Source organism: Pongo abelii, chromosome 4, assembly GCF_028885655.2.
Source record: "Pongo abelii isolate AG06213 chromosome 4, NHGRI_mPonAbe1-v2.0_pri, whole genome shotgun sequence".
NCBI classification, from domain to species: domain Eukaryota; kingdom Metazoa; phylum Chordata; class Mammalia; order Primates; family Hominidae; genus Pongo; species Pongo abelii.
This window is the reverse complement of record NC_071989.2, coordinates 117,095,203-117,112,422: the sequence shown is the minus strand read 5'-3', so window position 1 is coordinate 117,112,422 and position 17,220 is coordinate 117,095,203. Positions and strand designations below refer to the sequence as shown.

The window sequence follows — 17,220 nt, the reverse complement described above, 5'->3', positions numbered from 1 at the left end:
AAAGAAAGAGAGAGCAAGAGAGCTGCAGCCAAAACCTCTGCGCATAGTGATCTCTCTCAGAACCTGCTTTGAAGCAGTGGCCCACACCAGGGAAGGCCCACTGAGATGACCAGCACTGGATGCCAATAGTAAGTTTTACTTCAGCTACATTATAGTTGACACAAGGTCCCTTTGCAGTGGATACATAGAGAGGCTGCATTCTTAATTAGAATAATGATCACCATCTACATTTATCCCATCCAAACCTTTTTTAACTTGCACCTTCTTCAACCCATTTATTCCTTCAGCTATCTTTGTTTTCTTTTCATTTTCTAATATACCTTGGTATCTAACTCCCTCTTCATCTACAACTGGATAATAATTTAATACTACTATAATTTGAACTGCCATTTAGTTTTCTCAAAGACTTATCTATGTCTTATTTTAATTTAACCTAAAAAAAAAACCAAACAAACAGTGACTGTGAGGTAGGTTATCATTATAACCCTCCTTTAAATTTGCACTACTTCTTTCCCCACAAAAAGCAAATAAAACTGTGTAATAAAAGAAGTTCAGCATTAAAAGGTTAATTTAAGAGCACAATAAGCAGGTGTTTTTGTTCTATAATAAAAATATCTGTCCATAAGAAGTAAAAATAGGCACACCAGACCACAAACAGTAACCATTCTAAGTTATTTTATACAAGAATTTCTTATGGTGTCGCTATGTTTCCCCACCCTAATCTCATGTTGAATTACGTAATTCCCAATGTTGGGGCGGGGGGGGACCTGGTGGGAGGTGATTGGATCATGGGGGCAGTTTTCCCCGTGCTGTTCTCATGATAGTGAGTTCTTATGAGATTTGATGGTTTAAAAGTCTCTCTCTCTCCTGCTGCCATGTGAAGAAGTGCTTACTCCCTCTTCACCTTCTGCCGTGATTGTAAGTTTCCTGAGACCTCCCAGTCATGCTTCCTGTTAAGCCTGTGGAAGTGTGAGTCAATTAAACCTCTCTTCTTCATAAATTACCCAGTCTCAGGAAGTTCTTTATAGCAGTATGAGAATGAACTAATACAGATTTTTTTTTATAAGGTTGATGCAAAAGCAATTGTGATTTTTGCCATTATTTCCAATGGCAAAAACTGCAATTACTTTTGCACCAACCTATATAATAGAGTTCATTTTGCTTTAGAGTACATAATCTTTCTTTAGAAGGGAATGGCCTTTTTTTATACCAAACATAATAGCAAATAAATGACATCTTCTCTTTCATGTCACCTTAGTTCTATAGATGACATTGATTCTCCGAAAAAGCCATGATCTGTTGTTTTTATTAACTAGCAACAACACGGTTATTCACTTAGGTAAATAATAATGACCTGTGTTCATTTACAAGTCATAAAACCAGAGACCCCAGATGGAAAATATAACCCTCTATAAATTATACACATATTTAATTTTACTTATCTCTCTAAATCAATGGGTCTATGTACTAGGATACTATTAACAAAGTATACTTCTAAAGATCTAGAACTTATTTGGGAAACATATGCCCAATTTAAATATAAAAAATTGTAGCTAAGACTCTGAGTGCCATTAATTTCAAGGTCTTCATTTTTCTTCCATAACAAGAATTATATAGTGTGATAAAACAATGCCAGGAGGAATGGTACTCTGTCCATCTTGCTCATGATTATATCACCAGTAGCACAGTAGTCAGCATATAGTAGCATCCCAGTAGAAAAGAAGCTATGAGTTATGTTTTTCTTTCATTTGGCTCATTATAGTTTGATGTAGTAATATGTTAAAATTGTTAGAATTACAAAATACAAAAAAGAATTCCACTGATTCTTCATAAACCTGGAACAGATCAAATTGCTATCGACTACCCCCACCTCATGCAGACTAAAAGCCACAGCCCTTTCAATGGCTTACACGAACTTTATGATCTGGCCATGTAACAACTCACCTAATTTTCTGACCTTGCTGGCTTACTTTGACACACCTAGCACGCCCCTGTCTCTGTCCTAATTTTGCAGTTCCAACGCTCACTGCCAGGAAGGCTCTTCTCACTGATATTCACATGGCTCACTCTTTTATCTCCTTTGGGTCTTCTCTTAACACCCTATATAAAATGGTGCCCATCTCCACCATCCCTTTCTCTTTTGTCCTATTATCCTCTATATCACTTTTTAACACATGGAATATTTTATATTTGATTGTTCATTATTTTTTAAAAATACGTTTATTATCCACTTTCCCCAATTACTAAAGTTCCCTAAGAGTAGAGCTTTGTTTCATTCATCAGTGTAGCCACAGAATCTTGAAGAATGCTTGGCCAAAACATACTCAGTATTGGTAACACTTAGCTAAAGGGGTAATGAAAGTGAAGTAGCAGACTATGGAGATATGAGTGGAGTCAGAGATACACTGCCTAGAGACAGCCCGCCTTTAACTTTGCATTTTTCCCAGAGTGAGGATTCAACCTTGTTAACACTGGATTTGGCACAAAAACCAGTACAGCCCTATGTTTAAAACTTTACATTCAACAAACCTACATAGATGTACAAGTACACCCTGAATGGGAGTATAATTAGCAAGAAAATGAGCATCTCAGATTCAACAAGGCCCTACCCTTTTTAGATAGTGTCACTATTAGAAACTCTGGGGACCATGGTAAAGTGAATTGAAATATCATGCATTTGCTCTTGCTTTATGTGGCCATCTTTTTCTGGAACATTTCTGTATCTTCAACTAAACAGACAACTTAATCTAATCTTAAAATGGTATGGGCGTGTGTGGTTTCTTCTTAAGTTGTGGTCCCCCTGAGATGCTGTGGGGAGTGGAAAGCCTTCAGTTACTCCTTTGCTACTTAAGTAGCCTTGCCTTCTCTAACCTGAATCAGTATACTGGAGTGAATATTATCATCCTGATTTTATACTGGAAGAAACGAAGCATAGTAAGTAACTTCATTCACTCATTCAACAAATTTTTGATAAGCAATGACTAGAAGCTCTGTATTGAGTACTAAGTAATGGACAAAATAAAGTCAATGTCCTCATGGAACTTACAGTCTAGTTGGGGGAGATAAGCAATAAAAAGGAAACCAGTTATTTTATATATGTGTCTATATAAATACATGCATATATACATGTGAATATATGCACATACATGTGTATGTTTATATAAATAAAATAAACATCAGGTGATAGTAAGGACTATCACAAAAAATAAAACAGGTTATGGGTTACAGGGAATTCCCAGGTTGGGAGGAGGGGAGGTCTAAAATCACACAGCCAATTTGTTGAAAACCTAGGATTCACGCACAGAGCATTCCAGTTTCAAATCGGTGGTCTTAGCCACTATGCTGAAGCTGCTAACTGCTCTGCAAATGCTTACACTTAATAGATATCAGAGTTGTCAATGTGGATGGAAACAGTCCAGACTGGCACAGAACACTTTAAAAGAGAAGCCTGGGACTGAAAAGGATTTCTTGTAGTGCTTTGGTATTTAATAAAATGATGAACAATATTTTAAAACAGTAATTGGGCAAAGAACCCAGTAATTTTAAAAATTGAGAGTCAATGTCCAGCAAATGGTACAGGCTAGAGTTCTCTAGTTCTGTAGGTTGATTGCTCCAATCCTGCCTTGGAGGCCAGAGAGTAGGAGACAATTTGCAAGCCAGAAGGTCAAACTTGTTTCTGTGTCATCTATGTTCTGATGAATTCCCCAGAATTTGATCAAGACTAACTAGAAAAAGTGAGTTACTTTATCATAAATCAGGTTTGACTTGAGAACATGAATTCTCAAATCAATGGTTGAACCAATGGTCAACCAAGTTTTGGAGGTAATCATGAACCCAATTCCACTGTACTGAGATTGATCTCCTGCCTGTTGGATGAACTTGGTATGAGATAGGATTTAAGGAGACTGAATGGACCAACTGGCAGTCCCTATGACATGAAATGTGAGGGAATGAATCATCCCAGGAAAATACAGAGATAGGACCTATAAAAGATTCTCTTCTCCCTACAACAAGGCTTTCTCTAAATCAGCATTTATTAGTTTTAAGTTTTGCTTCATAAGAGAGACATCCATATGGCTGATCATCTTCACAAAAGGGAAGAAAATGATAAATATATCTAATATATAGTTTAATTATTTTGCTTCACAGATTTTGTCATCAGCTCAGAATAGGCCTGAATCTTCCACTTACTAGCTGTGTGACATTAGAAAAGTTACTTACTCTTTTGTGGCTCAATCTGTTCTATTATGAAATGTAGATTCAATAGTACCAATCTCATAGAAATATAAGGATTAAATGAGAATACGAATGTATTCGGCAAACAGTGAGCAGTCCATGAGTGTATGATAGCCATCTTTTGAAGCCTTTTAGTACATGCCCCATCATCTGAGAACTATCCCCTTGCACACAAGAGATTGGCTCCTCTAGCTCTAGGTAACAGTGACCCTGTACACTCTTTTCTGTCTAGCCATGTTATTAAAATCGGGATAGACATTTAATATAAGCTGGCCCAATTATTTGTGTCCATAATTTGAAATTTGAGCTCAAAGACTAATTAATTACCTGCAGATGCTGGGGCTGGCAGGTTATATTGGCCTAAATGTCATTTGAGGGCGCTTTGCAAGAGGAGTGGAGGAATGTAGTCTTCAGGGCAAGAGGGAAAATGAGCAGCAACACATTAAAAAGCATTAATGAAACTCCAGATGAACACAGAGGGAAAGACAAAAAGAGATGCTGCCTTGGTCCCTGACTGCTTCCCGCTTACTAGTTTCAAGAACTCCAAAGCGTGGCTGAACTTTCTGTCCCTGAGTTCTGTGAGATAACCCCATAACTTTCCTTATGATAAAGGAAACTAATACAGGAACAACCAAATATTGCATATCCTCACTTATAAGTGTGAGCTAAATGACGAGAACTTATAAAGAATGGAACAACAGACACTGGGGTCTACTTGAGGGTGGAGGGTGGAGGGAGGGAGAGGAGCAGAAAAAATAACTACTGGGTACTAGGCTTAATACGTGGATAATGAAACAATCTGTATAACAACCCCCCGTGAAATGAGTTTACCTGTATAACAAACCTTCACATGTACCCCCTGAGCCTAAAATAAAAGTTAAAAGAAAAACTCCTATGGCTTAGTTTCTGTTCCTTGTAATCAAATATTCCCTAAAAGAAAAATGGTAACTGTAACCATTTGTAATTGTTTAATGTAAAAGATCACTTTTTTGACACTCTGAATCCAAAATGTACTTATTGTAATTGACTGGAAAAAAGTCAGAAATGAGGAAGAGTATGAGACATCAGCCAATTTTCTCTTCTATCATATCTGTGTAACACAGGACATGGCTAGCCCTAACCAAACCATGAAATAGCCTTAATGTACTATTCCCTTCATTCCTTCTCCTCTCACTCTCAAGGACTTTCAGTGTGCTCAATGGACTGCCCTTAAGTCCTCAACAGTCTCTGCATATGCTGCATCTTTCCTACCAGTAACCATAAATAGTTAACTACTGTCCTCTGACCCTTTACTCCAAATCTCTCATTTTTGTTTTCTAAAGCAGCAGCTAGATATGCTAGTACATTAACCCAAGCCAATATGTTAATTGGCTAACATAAAGGAAGGTCTCTTTTTTCATTCCTGGAAACATATTATACATGTGTCTTTAGGGAAAAGTCCTTAATTAAAATGAGTGAAACTAGTAGTGGGAAATTTTTACCCTGAATAAAGTAGTAGGATAAAAAGTTTTTATAAAGGTGTTCACTTACATTATCTTTTGTATGATAATTGCACTGCATATACAAATACCAATTTGTAACAGGAAAAAAGGGTTAAAGAAGGACCATATATTCTTCATACATTTAAAATTATTGAGCAGTCCTCTCTGTATTGTAGCAAAATTGGTTTCAAAGCTAAAAATAAAAATACAGCTTAATATATTCAAAATTATAAATCAAATGTTAGAACAAGAAAATTATTCATAAATGCTTAGTCAACTAACTGAGATTATCACATCTCTATGTTAATCCTGTGTGTTTAATTAACAGATAAAACATAAAGGGGCATTCTATACAACAGTATATAAAAATGAAAAAAAAACTCAAGTTCTTATTAAATAGAGAAGCAATAACAAAATGCTCCTGCATTTCAGCAACTGTTCATTAAATGATAAAAACATCTTGGTTTGTCATTCTAAAATTATATTTCGCAGCCTTCAGAACCCTCTTCTGTTTTTGCTCATGATCATTACAGAGTGCAGATGTTAAATATAAGCTTAGCCATCACATCAAATACCATTCGGCCTTCTGCCTTGACTTTCCTAGGTAATCAGAAGATACCTCTGTTGTACAAGGCAGTAGAGTAGATTCAGTGTGTGGGCTTAGAACCAGAGTGCTGAGATTCACATCCTGAAACTACCACTTGTTTTTAATATGATCTTGGGCACAATACTCAAACTCCCTAACTGTGAGTTTCCTCATGTGTAAAACAGGCTTAAACAATAGTACTGCTATTGTTTTGAAGGTTCATTCATTTAGCTTCAATTGCTAGGCACTGTTCCAGGCTTTTGGAATCCATTAGTGAACGATATGAATAAAAATCACTGATCTCAGGAAGCTGACATTCTCAGACATTGCATCTAAAGCACTTAGAACCATGTCTAGTACTCAGTGAGCCCTTAATAAATGCCAGCTGTTGGGGTTACTAATACTTGAATGAGACAGAGCAAAACACTGGCACTAGAATGACAGGAAATGTGTCAGAATGGAGTCAGCACATTTAAGACCTAGCAGTGGCCCAGCCACTAATTGTTTAGGCGACCTTCCTTTAATCTCTCTGGGCCTCAGTTACTGAAAGTGGTCTTACGGTGCCTTCAATTGAGTATATGGTAGATCATGAGTGACAGAAATGATGAAGGGTTCAAAAACGTCACAGAAAACATTTTATTTTATTTTTATTTATTTTGTCTTTATTTTACCATTTAAATGATTTGAAGGTGCACCAAGGACAAAATGCTTTTTCAGTATATTCACAGTTAAGGAAAAGCTCAGACACTAGGTAATCATTGTCAGTTCAAAAATAGAGAAAAAAATACTCAAAGATCATCGGGAAAAATGTAAATGGTCAGAAGCGTACCAAATCTTTTACTTAATAAAATTTGAAGTCTCAAACACACACACACACACACACACACACACAAATATAAGCTGGAAGCAGCATCTTACATTTAACTTAAAAAGTACACATAGGTAATCCTTATTAGAAATCACTGGACAAGGCAATCTCTTCTAGAACATATAAATGAAATATAATATTATTCCCTTCCTGGCAATCTTAGCCTTCCTAAATTAGTTTTCCCAATGAAGCTTAAAAATAATATTAGTCTTGGCCGGGCGCGGTGGCTCATGCTTGTAATCCCAGCACTTTGGGAGGCCAAGGCAGACGGATCACGACGTCAGGAGATTGAGACCATCCTGGCTAACGTGGTGAAACCCTGTCTCTACTAAAAATACAAAAAAATTAGCCAGGCGTGGTGGTGGGCACCTGTAGTCCCAGCTACTTGGGAGGCTGAGGTAGGAGTATGGCGTGAACCTGGGAGGCAGAGCTTGCAGAGAGCCGAGATCGCGCCACTGCACTCCAGCCTGGGCGACAGAGTGAGACTCCGTCTCAAAAAAAAGAAAAAAAAATATTGGTCTCATACATATTTTCATGAGATTATACATTTTTTAGGGCTTTGTAAATTTTGTTCAAATTAGTTTTCTTTTTCCAGTTAAAATTCATATTCTTTCAACAAAATGTCCACTATTAAGTCATGCTCTCTCTTACAAAGCATTGTAACTTTGCTTTCAATTTTCCTTCAGCTGGAATCTTCTTACTCCTTCTATTCAGTGACATACCCATCCACCAAGTCTCACTCAGGGGGTATCCTCTGCAAAGTTTCCCTGATTATTCCCATCATAGTCCCCATACTGACAGGTCATATTAGCCTCTTTTGATATTACTCCCAAAGAATTCTGTAGATTTTATCACAAAATTGACTATCTCTTTGCATTATTGTTAACTTTTGTTCTATCCATCTGAGGGCAGTGACTATAATCTTCATTTTCGTAGCCCCTGGCACAGAGTAGTCAACTGCCCACATTTGTGGAACACTGGAAATATCAATGTTTTCAATGGATAAGCAAAACTCTGACTGATTAATAAAATAAATGTGGTCTAATATACTTTAATTCGTAAAGTTGTTAGCTTACTCCATGATAAACAAAAATCACTGTGTTAGAGCAACCAAACATGAAGAGAATCAGTATAGAGTTGAAAATTAGAAAAAGAAATCATATTCTACTTAACCCCTCCAAAATATATCTTTTCTGATATTGACAATGACATATGAAATTAAGAAATGTTCCCCAAACTCCCTATAGATTATGGTCTTTCACTCAGGTATATGGCAATAAAAAGTGTGTCCTCCTTTTACTTTCTGTAGATATCAAAGAACAATGGCACAAAGCCAACTTTTAGAAATAAACCTGAATAAAAACAAATTTGGCCGTGGGATTCATCAAGAATAAAACCATAAATGAATGCCATTACCATTAATATCAAGTATGTCAATCCTGAATCCCCTTAACTTCAAAATCAGAGTATTCTTTATAGATGACATCTAACAATCTAGTAACATACCTTTGTAAGTAAACATACACACACCACAAAGTTTATCAGTGTATTTCAAACAGTTCATAAAGTACAAGTAGGAAAGAAAATTTCACACTGGCCTATAGAATAGTTTTAAATAAAATGCCGTTGATTAAAACTAAACCAAAATTCCAACTATACAGCAATCCTCAAGCTGTAAACAGAAATAGTTTCCACTAGAAACTTGTAGCAAGAGAACTCTTCTGGAAGTTAAATGGGAATTACAACAAGAACACTTCCAAATGCAGGTCATTTCTTAATGCAGTAACCTCTTTCCATTTTATAGTTGTAATTGTTTTCCTATAACGAAACACTGCTCTGCTCGTCTCATATCAAAACAATAAAACAAAGCTAAAGAAAGAATATGTGTCCTTAAAAGTTAAAAACACTATTTTGGGAAGAGACAATTGGAAATATTTTCAAGTATGTACTGAGTTCTAGTGACCTCCCGTCAGTGAACAGGATAAAATTTGTAAATTCATATAAAATTTAAAGCAGATTTAAAATTTTTGCTTGAATTTGTTGGACACAAAGCTTGGCTTTGTAATTCACAGACATGCATTTATTTTTGTTATGTTTTGGCATATCAAAAATGAGACTTAGAACCTTTCCTCATTACCTGAAAAACTAAAGGGAACTTTCAATCATGTTTCACATTATTTTAATTCATTAGAAATTTTTTCAGTGAGGAAAAAACTTTTCACTGTAGTAAATCCTGTATTTTTTTTCTTTCATATTTCTTAGGAGCAAAAACACATAATCTATGTCTTAACTCTACATCAAGTAAAATTCTATTGCAACTACTACTATTTCCAAAGAAAGAGCTACGTAGGCTGGCACATAGGAACAGGGTTCTACAGCACAATTTACTACTATAAAAAAATTCAACACAAAGAATAATTTATTTTATCAATACAATACTATGAATTGGTGAGGTACTAAAATGAAAAAAAAATTTATCCAAAAGAGCATTTAATGAGTCTGAAGAGGAACAAAGGACCACTAGTTGGGAGGTATCATAAAATTCATCTAGCACTCAAGATTAACAAAGGAAATAAGAAACCAGATAGTTTAGAAGAATTCAACGAAAGTGAGTAAAGAAAAATATTATATTGTTGCTATATTATGGCTAGCAAGGAAAAGTCATAACAAACATTTTTAAATGTCAGAAAAGTATTTATGAGAATAAAGACAAAAAGAAGATATTCTATGCCAAAGATGACAAATTTGGGGCGCGTGTGTTAATACTCGTGAGTGCCCTGGCAGATGTGACTAATTGATCACTGGACTCTTTATGGCTGTTCCTAGAATTCTTCTCAACATATACAGGGAGAGCCACTACCATTCACTAAAAGTTGGCGCTAGTGCTGAAACCTATTTGTCAAACCCGCTCTCACTGACATTGTTCAAGATGTTCAATTGGGAAACCTTCCCAGTAGGCAAATGGCATAGGTCTATGCACAACCTGCTAGGATATATGGTCAAGAAAGGGTTGACTTTCAAAAATTTGTGAAGGCACGAAAATTCTTAAAAAGCAAAGTGGGAAAAAACAACATTACAGCAGATAATATTATGATTTAGAGAGGGAAATGAATTCAAAAAAGCTAACTGCCAACTACAATGTAGAATAGTTTCAATTCCCATGACATAGGCATTTATACAGTGACCCGTTTTTTAAGAAAATAATCACTACAAAAAGTAGCAAGAGATTGAAACAATGGTCCTCTCAAATGCAATGTCCCAGAAATTAAAGAATAGTCGTGGTAACTGACAAATTAAAAGAAGTTTCAATAATGTGTATTTATTACAGTTTAAAGCCCACAGGCAGTCTAATGGTATGAAAGAAATCAGAGACAAAACGAGTAATTACCAGAGAGAATTTGAAGCACCTCAATACCTTGGCAACCAAAATTACAGATTTTCTCCAAATGAAGAGCAAAATCTTTATGGTTAATTTTAACACAGTGTTGACCACTAATGAAATTAATGTTAGTACAATTTTTATCCAGAATCAAATGCCTTTTAAGTCAATTCTTATCATGTGATTCAATCTATAGTCATAGAAAGTAAAACAGAAATACAATGATAATGTCTTATTTTTAGTTAATTTCCAAAAGAAATCTCTCCATAGAAATGAATTTTAAAATATATGCAATTGTTGAACCATATTTAAAATACAGGTCATAATTATAGTTTCAGAATAAAGCTGAACACTGAGTAAAATTTGGGGTGACGGTGGGGAAATTAAGTCAAAAATATCTATTGAGATCAAATAAATGTATAGTCAAGGTGATGGTAACTTTGTTTTCCTTTAATTATACATTATACAACCTCACTAGAGTATTAAAGCAAAGCCTGGACAATGATACCCCTCAGAGAAAAATATACTTCAGTAACAAAACCAGTTAGATAAAGTGCAACAGCTCACTCTAGCAATGAACCTTGCTCCACATTAAACAGTATTATGCACAGTTTCTGGTGCATAAAAAATGCATCAGTTCTCCACTTCATTGTGCTTATTTATACTTAGCCATATTTAGGATCTGACATGAATTCTGCAGCAGATCATAAGTTGTACTGACATTTAGCACTAAAAAACAATTCCCGCTACAAGCAACTAAAACCACAATGTATAAAGCATTAAGACCAGGTCACTACATACAACCAGAACAAGTTTCATAAAATCTCCTTTGAAATAACTATTATTTATTTTCTCAATACGATGCCATGAATTAGTGAGGTACTAAAATGAAAGAAAAATTAATTTGTCCAAAAGAGCATTAAATGAGTCTGAAAATCTTTTACCCTTGACCAAATTCACTGTTATGAATTGCTGTTTTACTATTATGCTTTTCCATGACTTCATATGTAATTTCTTTGGAAAATGAGAATAGACAACACATGAAACAATCTTATCTGATTATAAGGCTGTAGTTTCTTATATTACTAAATTGTAGTACATTCCATGTCACTGTTTTTCATGATTATAATAAAACAAATTCTTACTAGCAGGCAAATCACTGTCTAATTAGGTACTCACTTCAAGTAAGAGGAAAAAGGAGTGTTTGTATAAACTATATAAACAACTAGCAGAGGACACTTCCACACAAAATACAGAAAACAACAAGAAAAGACATAAGTTTCATGAAAGAAAATGACTTCTGTATTGTGGCAAATACATCAGTTTTCCAGCATTCTATTAATAAAACCAAAAATTGCTTTAAAAATGTTCTCCTTACCTGTGTATACAGTTTTTACTCTCGAGATACAACATACCAGCAGCAGCGTCTAATGAAAATTTCACTAACTGTTTGAGTTTTAGTTCATCCTTCTTCCTTCTCAGAAAGGTGAGGAAATCACCTCCTAGAGGAATTGATAGATGAACAATGAGACAAAGTTACGATGAAAGTCACATTTATCATCTATTTGGATCTATAAGGAATATTTGACAGAGCAAAATGCATTACACATTTGGCCATGCTTTTTGCCCAATTTGTTTGATGTGAGGATAACAGAAAACATGAAAAGAACACATCATATTAGAAAACAGACACCATAATCTCTTCTAGATGCAGTTTAAGTACTTTAAGTGTTTCACATTGTACATTATCCAGGTCATAATAACACTCAAAAATCATACTTTTTCCTTTATTACTGTTTTTACCAATTTGCTTCACTAAAATCTATGGAATTTGATTTTCTCTAATACCACATGAAAACTATATTATTATGAGTCAAATATGAGTATGTAAAAAGTAAATTATAAAAGCTAATTACAAAAAAGTAAATTATATGGATTAGCTATTAGATTCAGTGATTGCTTAAAAAATTAGACTATTAACACCAACATAACTGATAGCAGTGTCCGGACAGAGAGAAAAAGAAAAATGCTATGATTTTGGCCTGATTTACTCACTGACCCAGATTGCATTTTTATGTATCAAATAAATTCCAGTGAAGTCTTAGAAAAACTTCTTAAACCTTTATGGTCCAAGACATACATAATATGAGCTAAGTAGTAATTTGAAGTTTACTAGTAGCCACATTTATAAAAAGTTTTTAAAAATGTGCAATTTATTTTAATAATATAGTTTTCTTGAATCTAACATATCCAAAACATATCAACATATGTCAATATGAAAATTTTAGTTGAGATATTTTACATTTTAAAATAACACTCTTTGAAATATGATATTTACTCTACATTTACAATACATCTCAATTTAGATGTAAATTTCATCTGAAATATCTGATCTATATTTACATTTCATTAAATTTACAGCTGAAAAGTAGATTCACATACCCAAGATGTTCCAAACAGGCTTAAAATTTTCCAATTACTGAATCAATATCAGTATTTTAATTTAAATCAATTAAAATGAAATGAAATTTAAAATGCAGCTTTTTAGAAGCACTAGCCACATTTTAAGAGCTCAAGAGCCTCATATGGTCAGTGACTACCATACTGACTAATGCAACCATAAACTTTGCATTCACTCTTAATATAACATTCAAAGCTCTGGCTTATTTTTCTTTTTAGTTACTTTATAGTTTATTGCACTATTAAAAAAAGAGTTAAAGTATATTAAAATATATGTTCTCTAAAAACAATCTTTCCCACTTTCTCTATTAGGCCCCCAGATATTAAGCCAGAATTTTAAAAGAGGGATTAGCATTTTATTTGCCATTTCTAGACTATTTTTTTCTTTTACTTTCTTCACCAGGGATCTATGCTTTCTTAAGTAGAAAAGCTATAGAGGTGAAGACTTAGTGGCTTTTTCCTTAATGAGAATACCTACAAAATAAACATCTGCTTAACTCTCCTTTAAATATCCTCTTCTTTTCTAACCTTTTCTCTTATTCACAGATTAAGTATTACACAAATTTAGGTGAGCCATTAACAAAATCAAATAAGCTATATGCTTTAAACATAAACTTAATGGTGTCAGACAATTTTTTTCTGTTATTTTTAAGAGAATACCAAATATATTAAATTACCAGGATGATGACTGAAATAGTTTCTATCAAGCTTTACTTAAAAAATCGGAACAAAACCTGATTTCAATAGTGAAAAGTAAAATTCCATTAATTTATCAACTTTAATAGGTACTAAAATGCCTATTAAAATAGACTTGAAATCAATATTTAGTTCAAGCTATTACTTGAACCAATATTCACATATTAATTCTTTTGTTAGATATATATATCTGTTTTAGAAAATGTGTACCTTCTGGTTTTGAAACCACATAGTATTCTGTCTGAGCTATAGAATAACTTTTAAATGAAATGATCTTTTCTGCAATTTGCTTTAAAAGCAGCATATGACATAACCCCAGTGTTGTTCTGTAGAATCCTGATACTTTTTTTTCCAGTTAGCACTTTATCATCTGCCTCCTGCCTTTTAAAAATTTACTTCTTGATATAATACTCTTTGTACTCCCAACCCACATTTGTTATTCAACAAATTATTTAACAAATAAACTATTATTCAACAAATTACCAAATATTGTTTAATAATACATAATATATTAATAAACAAAGAAAAACACTACACTTAAATAGCATTAAATAATGAATGAAAAGTGATGTCCAGAAAATAAAGTACTAGGAAAGCAGAGCTATATACAACTCTTTCCAAATACTGTAACACAGTCAAAGATACAGAAGGGGTTTCTGATTGTTCTGTAGTTAATCCAACAGTATTTCTGCCTTAGAACAATTTCTTGCTTCAAGTCATTAAATCTAGGAAAGTAAATTTTAAATTTATTTCCGATTTATAGTTATTTAAGCCACAGATATAGGAATATTAAGTGAAGGAACACAATTCCACCATTCCACAAGACCAGTCAGCTTCTTGCAGAAAACTAGAGGGAAGCAAGGACCTCAATAAAAATTAAATAATTATGAATCATTATTGAAAGCCCAAGCCTTCCGCAAGTACAAGTATTAAGAACCCTGAAGCAAGAAATAAACTCCCCAGGAGGCAGAATATGGGACTAAAGTTAGGACACCCAGAAAATAACTCAGACTGGGCCAGAGATATTCTCTTAGCCACAATACTCGATTATCACCATTAAGTGACAAACTGAAGGCTGATATCAGATGACATAGTCTTTAGTGTTCACTGTGAAGTTATTTTAGAAGGCAGAGCCTGTCCCTTTCAACTTGTTCTTTTGTCATTTTCATTAAGTGCCAATACAAAAACCTCTCTTAGAATTTGTGATATACGCAATATTCATACATGCAGCACACAGGTATATATGCATATGGATACATATAGCATAGAGTATCCTACCTGACCATTGCAATAAGGATCTTGGTGCTCAAAGTAGGCAAAAAAAAAGATAACTCACACCCCTTTTGTAATTCTGCTTATCAAGACTTTTTTCTGTATGGGTATGTTGCACATTAAACCAAAATGGGATAGCTTATTTCCTAGAATTCTGTAATAATGTTAAATTTCTAAGACAATACTTACAATGTTTTTAATAGTCAGCTTATAGTTTACTAGGGAGATAGCATGACTTGGTGAAAAGACATGGACATTTAAGTCAGACTGACTGACCTAGGTCTGATTAACCAAGCGGCCTTGGGTAACTTTAATCTTTCTAAACTTCTGGAAAACAGAGATTTAATACCATTTATTTCTCAAGACGGCTTTGAAGACTAAAATGTATTTAAAGTATCAAGCATGTGCCTAGCACATAGTACACACAATAAATACTATTACTATTTATTATACTATTATACTTTATATATTATATAATTACATATTTATATTTATATATTTATTATATATTTATCTACTGTTATAAATACTATTTACTATTTATACTATTACTATTATTGTTGTTGTTATTTTGTAAAAAACAAATGAGAAAGGGTTGTAGTAGGGACTTGGTGTTTGCTGTATAACATCTGTTTTCCCTGATTCATCCCAATTTCCTTCATGAGACTGCCCCTCTACCATTTTGGAGGGTATTAACCTGACCCTCAATAATAAGGGTGGTCCTAGACTGGCTTAGCCCAATGAATGAAATCTCTTCCCCTGCCCAAGTGATTGGTTCAGCAATAGGCACAAATCTTAAGAAGATTAGATAACACTGAGAGGCAAAGATGCTTGAAGAGTGAAAGAAACTTTTTTGAGAGAAGTGCCAGGGAAGAAGTACAACCAGACATAAACATGACATCACATAATATCGTGAAGATTGGCAGCCTCAGGATGAAAGCATCCTAAGATGCATTCACGGAAAGCAGAAAAGAGTGAAGAAAAGATACTAGCCATTGGTGACATGCCTGAGCCACCGAATTACATACTGCCTGTAGTGTGACTTTCCTCTAAGTTTTTCAATTAACTGAATAAAGCCTGTAGAGTTTTTTTATACATCTTCTGTATTAGCAATTTGAAGATATCTAACGGATAAGATAATATCTGTATCAGAAGGTCACTTTGAGGATTAAATATATATATTAAATGTCTGAAACAAGTAGAAGTGTTTATTATTGTTTGCAGCCAACTTTTAATGAGAGGATAGGTGGTTATTATTTTCAATAACTGTTTCTCAAAGATTTCTGCTACTCTGTGCTGTGAAAATTTGATCTTACCTGTTCTTTCAGTATTAATGGGGCTCGGAGGAACTGACCACACTAAACATAAACTCAGTGAGATTATTATGCAACAAGAATATTAATTTATAATTTGTAATTGGAGAGAAGAGATCATCAGGGCAATACCACTAATGACTTCTTGTCATTGGATCATAGGGATCTGAATTTATCTTCAACAAACTTCAGAGTTTATTCAATTAAGATATATCAGTTCCCCAGTGATGTATAAAATGTATAATTAATTACCCTTGTTTTTAGGATACCAATTAGTTTCCTGAGAAGTTTGGTTTAGCTACATTCAATTATTCGTTAAAAAATAGGCTAGTAATCAAGGCAAATACTAAATCATAGAGAACTATTTTGGGGGTCCATTTATGTCATTATTCAGAATTCTTATTTTTAAAATGTTTTGCTTTTTAACCAGCAGTGATGAGAATTATGGCTGTTAGCAGCCCATCAGAAATGAGGGGGAAAAATCGATATGACAAATATAAACAATGAATGCTGATGTAAACTGCACGGCATGAAACACAGAATAGATTTCATACTATAGGATATAAACCCAAACAAGTTCCTGAAGAGGAGAGGACCAATGCAAACACTAAAGCAGAGGATACTGGCTGCTACATATAGGGTATATTTATGAGAGATGGGCTGCACAGAAAGGGAGATTAGCCAGGAGAGAGGGCTCTAGTTGCTGAGTGGGTTGATGATGGCTTGTACCAAGAACAAACCATAGAAACAAACTGAAACATTAGATCTGAAAAGACTCAGTAATAAGCTAGAATTGGGTCGGTTTGTGGGGAAAGATGAGGAAGATTAAATACTAAAAAACAGAAAATGACTCCAAAAACATACTGGCTTTCCTGATGCCTTTTCCTTCTTTAAAAAAGTACTTCCTGAACAGCTTGCTACCCAAGTAA

The 17,220-nt window shown here is 34.2% G+C and overlaps 1 protein-coding gene across 20 annotated transcripts in view; it reads right to left on the bottom strand.

Moving 5' to 3' along the window:
- The window catches only part of FER (FER tyrosine kinase), a 450,919-nt gene that overhangs the window by 78,079 nt on the left and 355,620 nt on the right, over window positions 1-17,220 (bottom strand). For all 20 annotated transcript variants that reach the window (XM_063724214.1, XM_063724217.1, XM_024247225.3 and 17 more), the window contains one exon: window positions 11,929-12,052. In XM_063724214.1, the coding sequence (XP_063580284.1) occupies window positions 11,929-12,052 (124 nt within the window). The remainder of the gene's footprint in view (window positions 1-11,928; window positions 12,053-17,220) is intronic.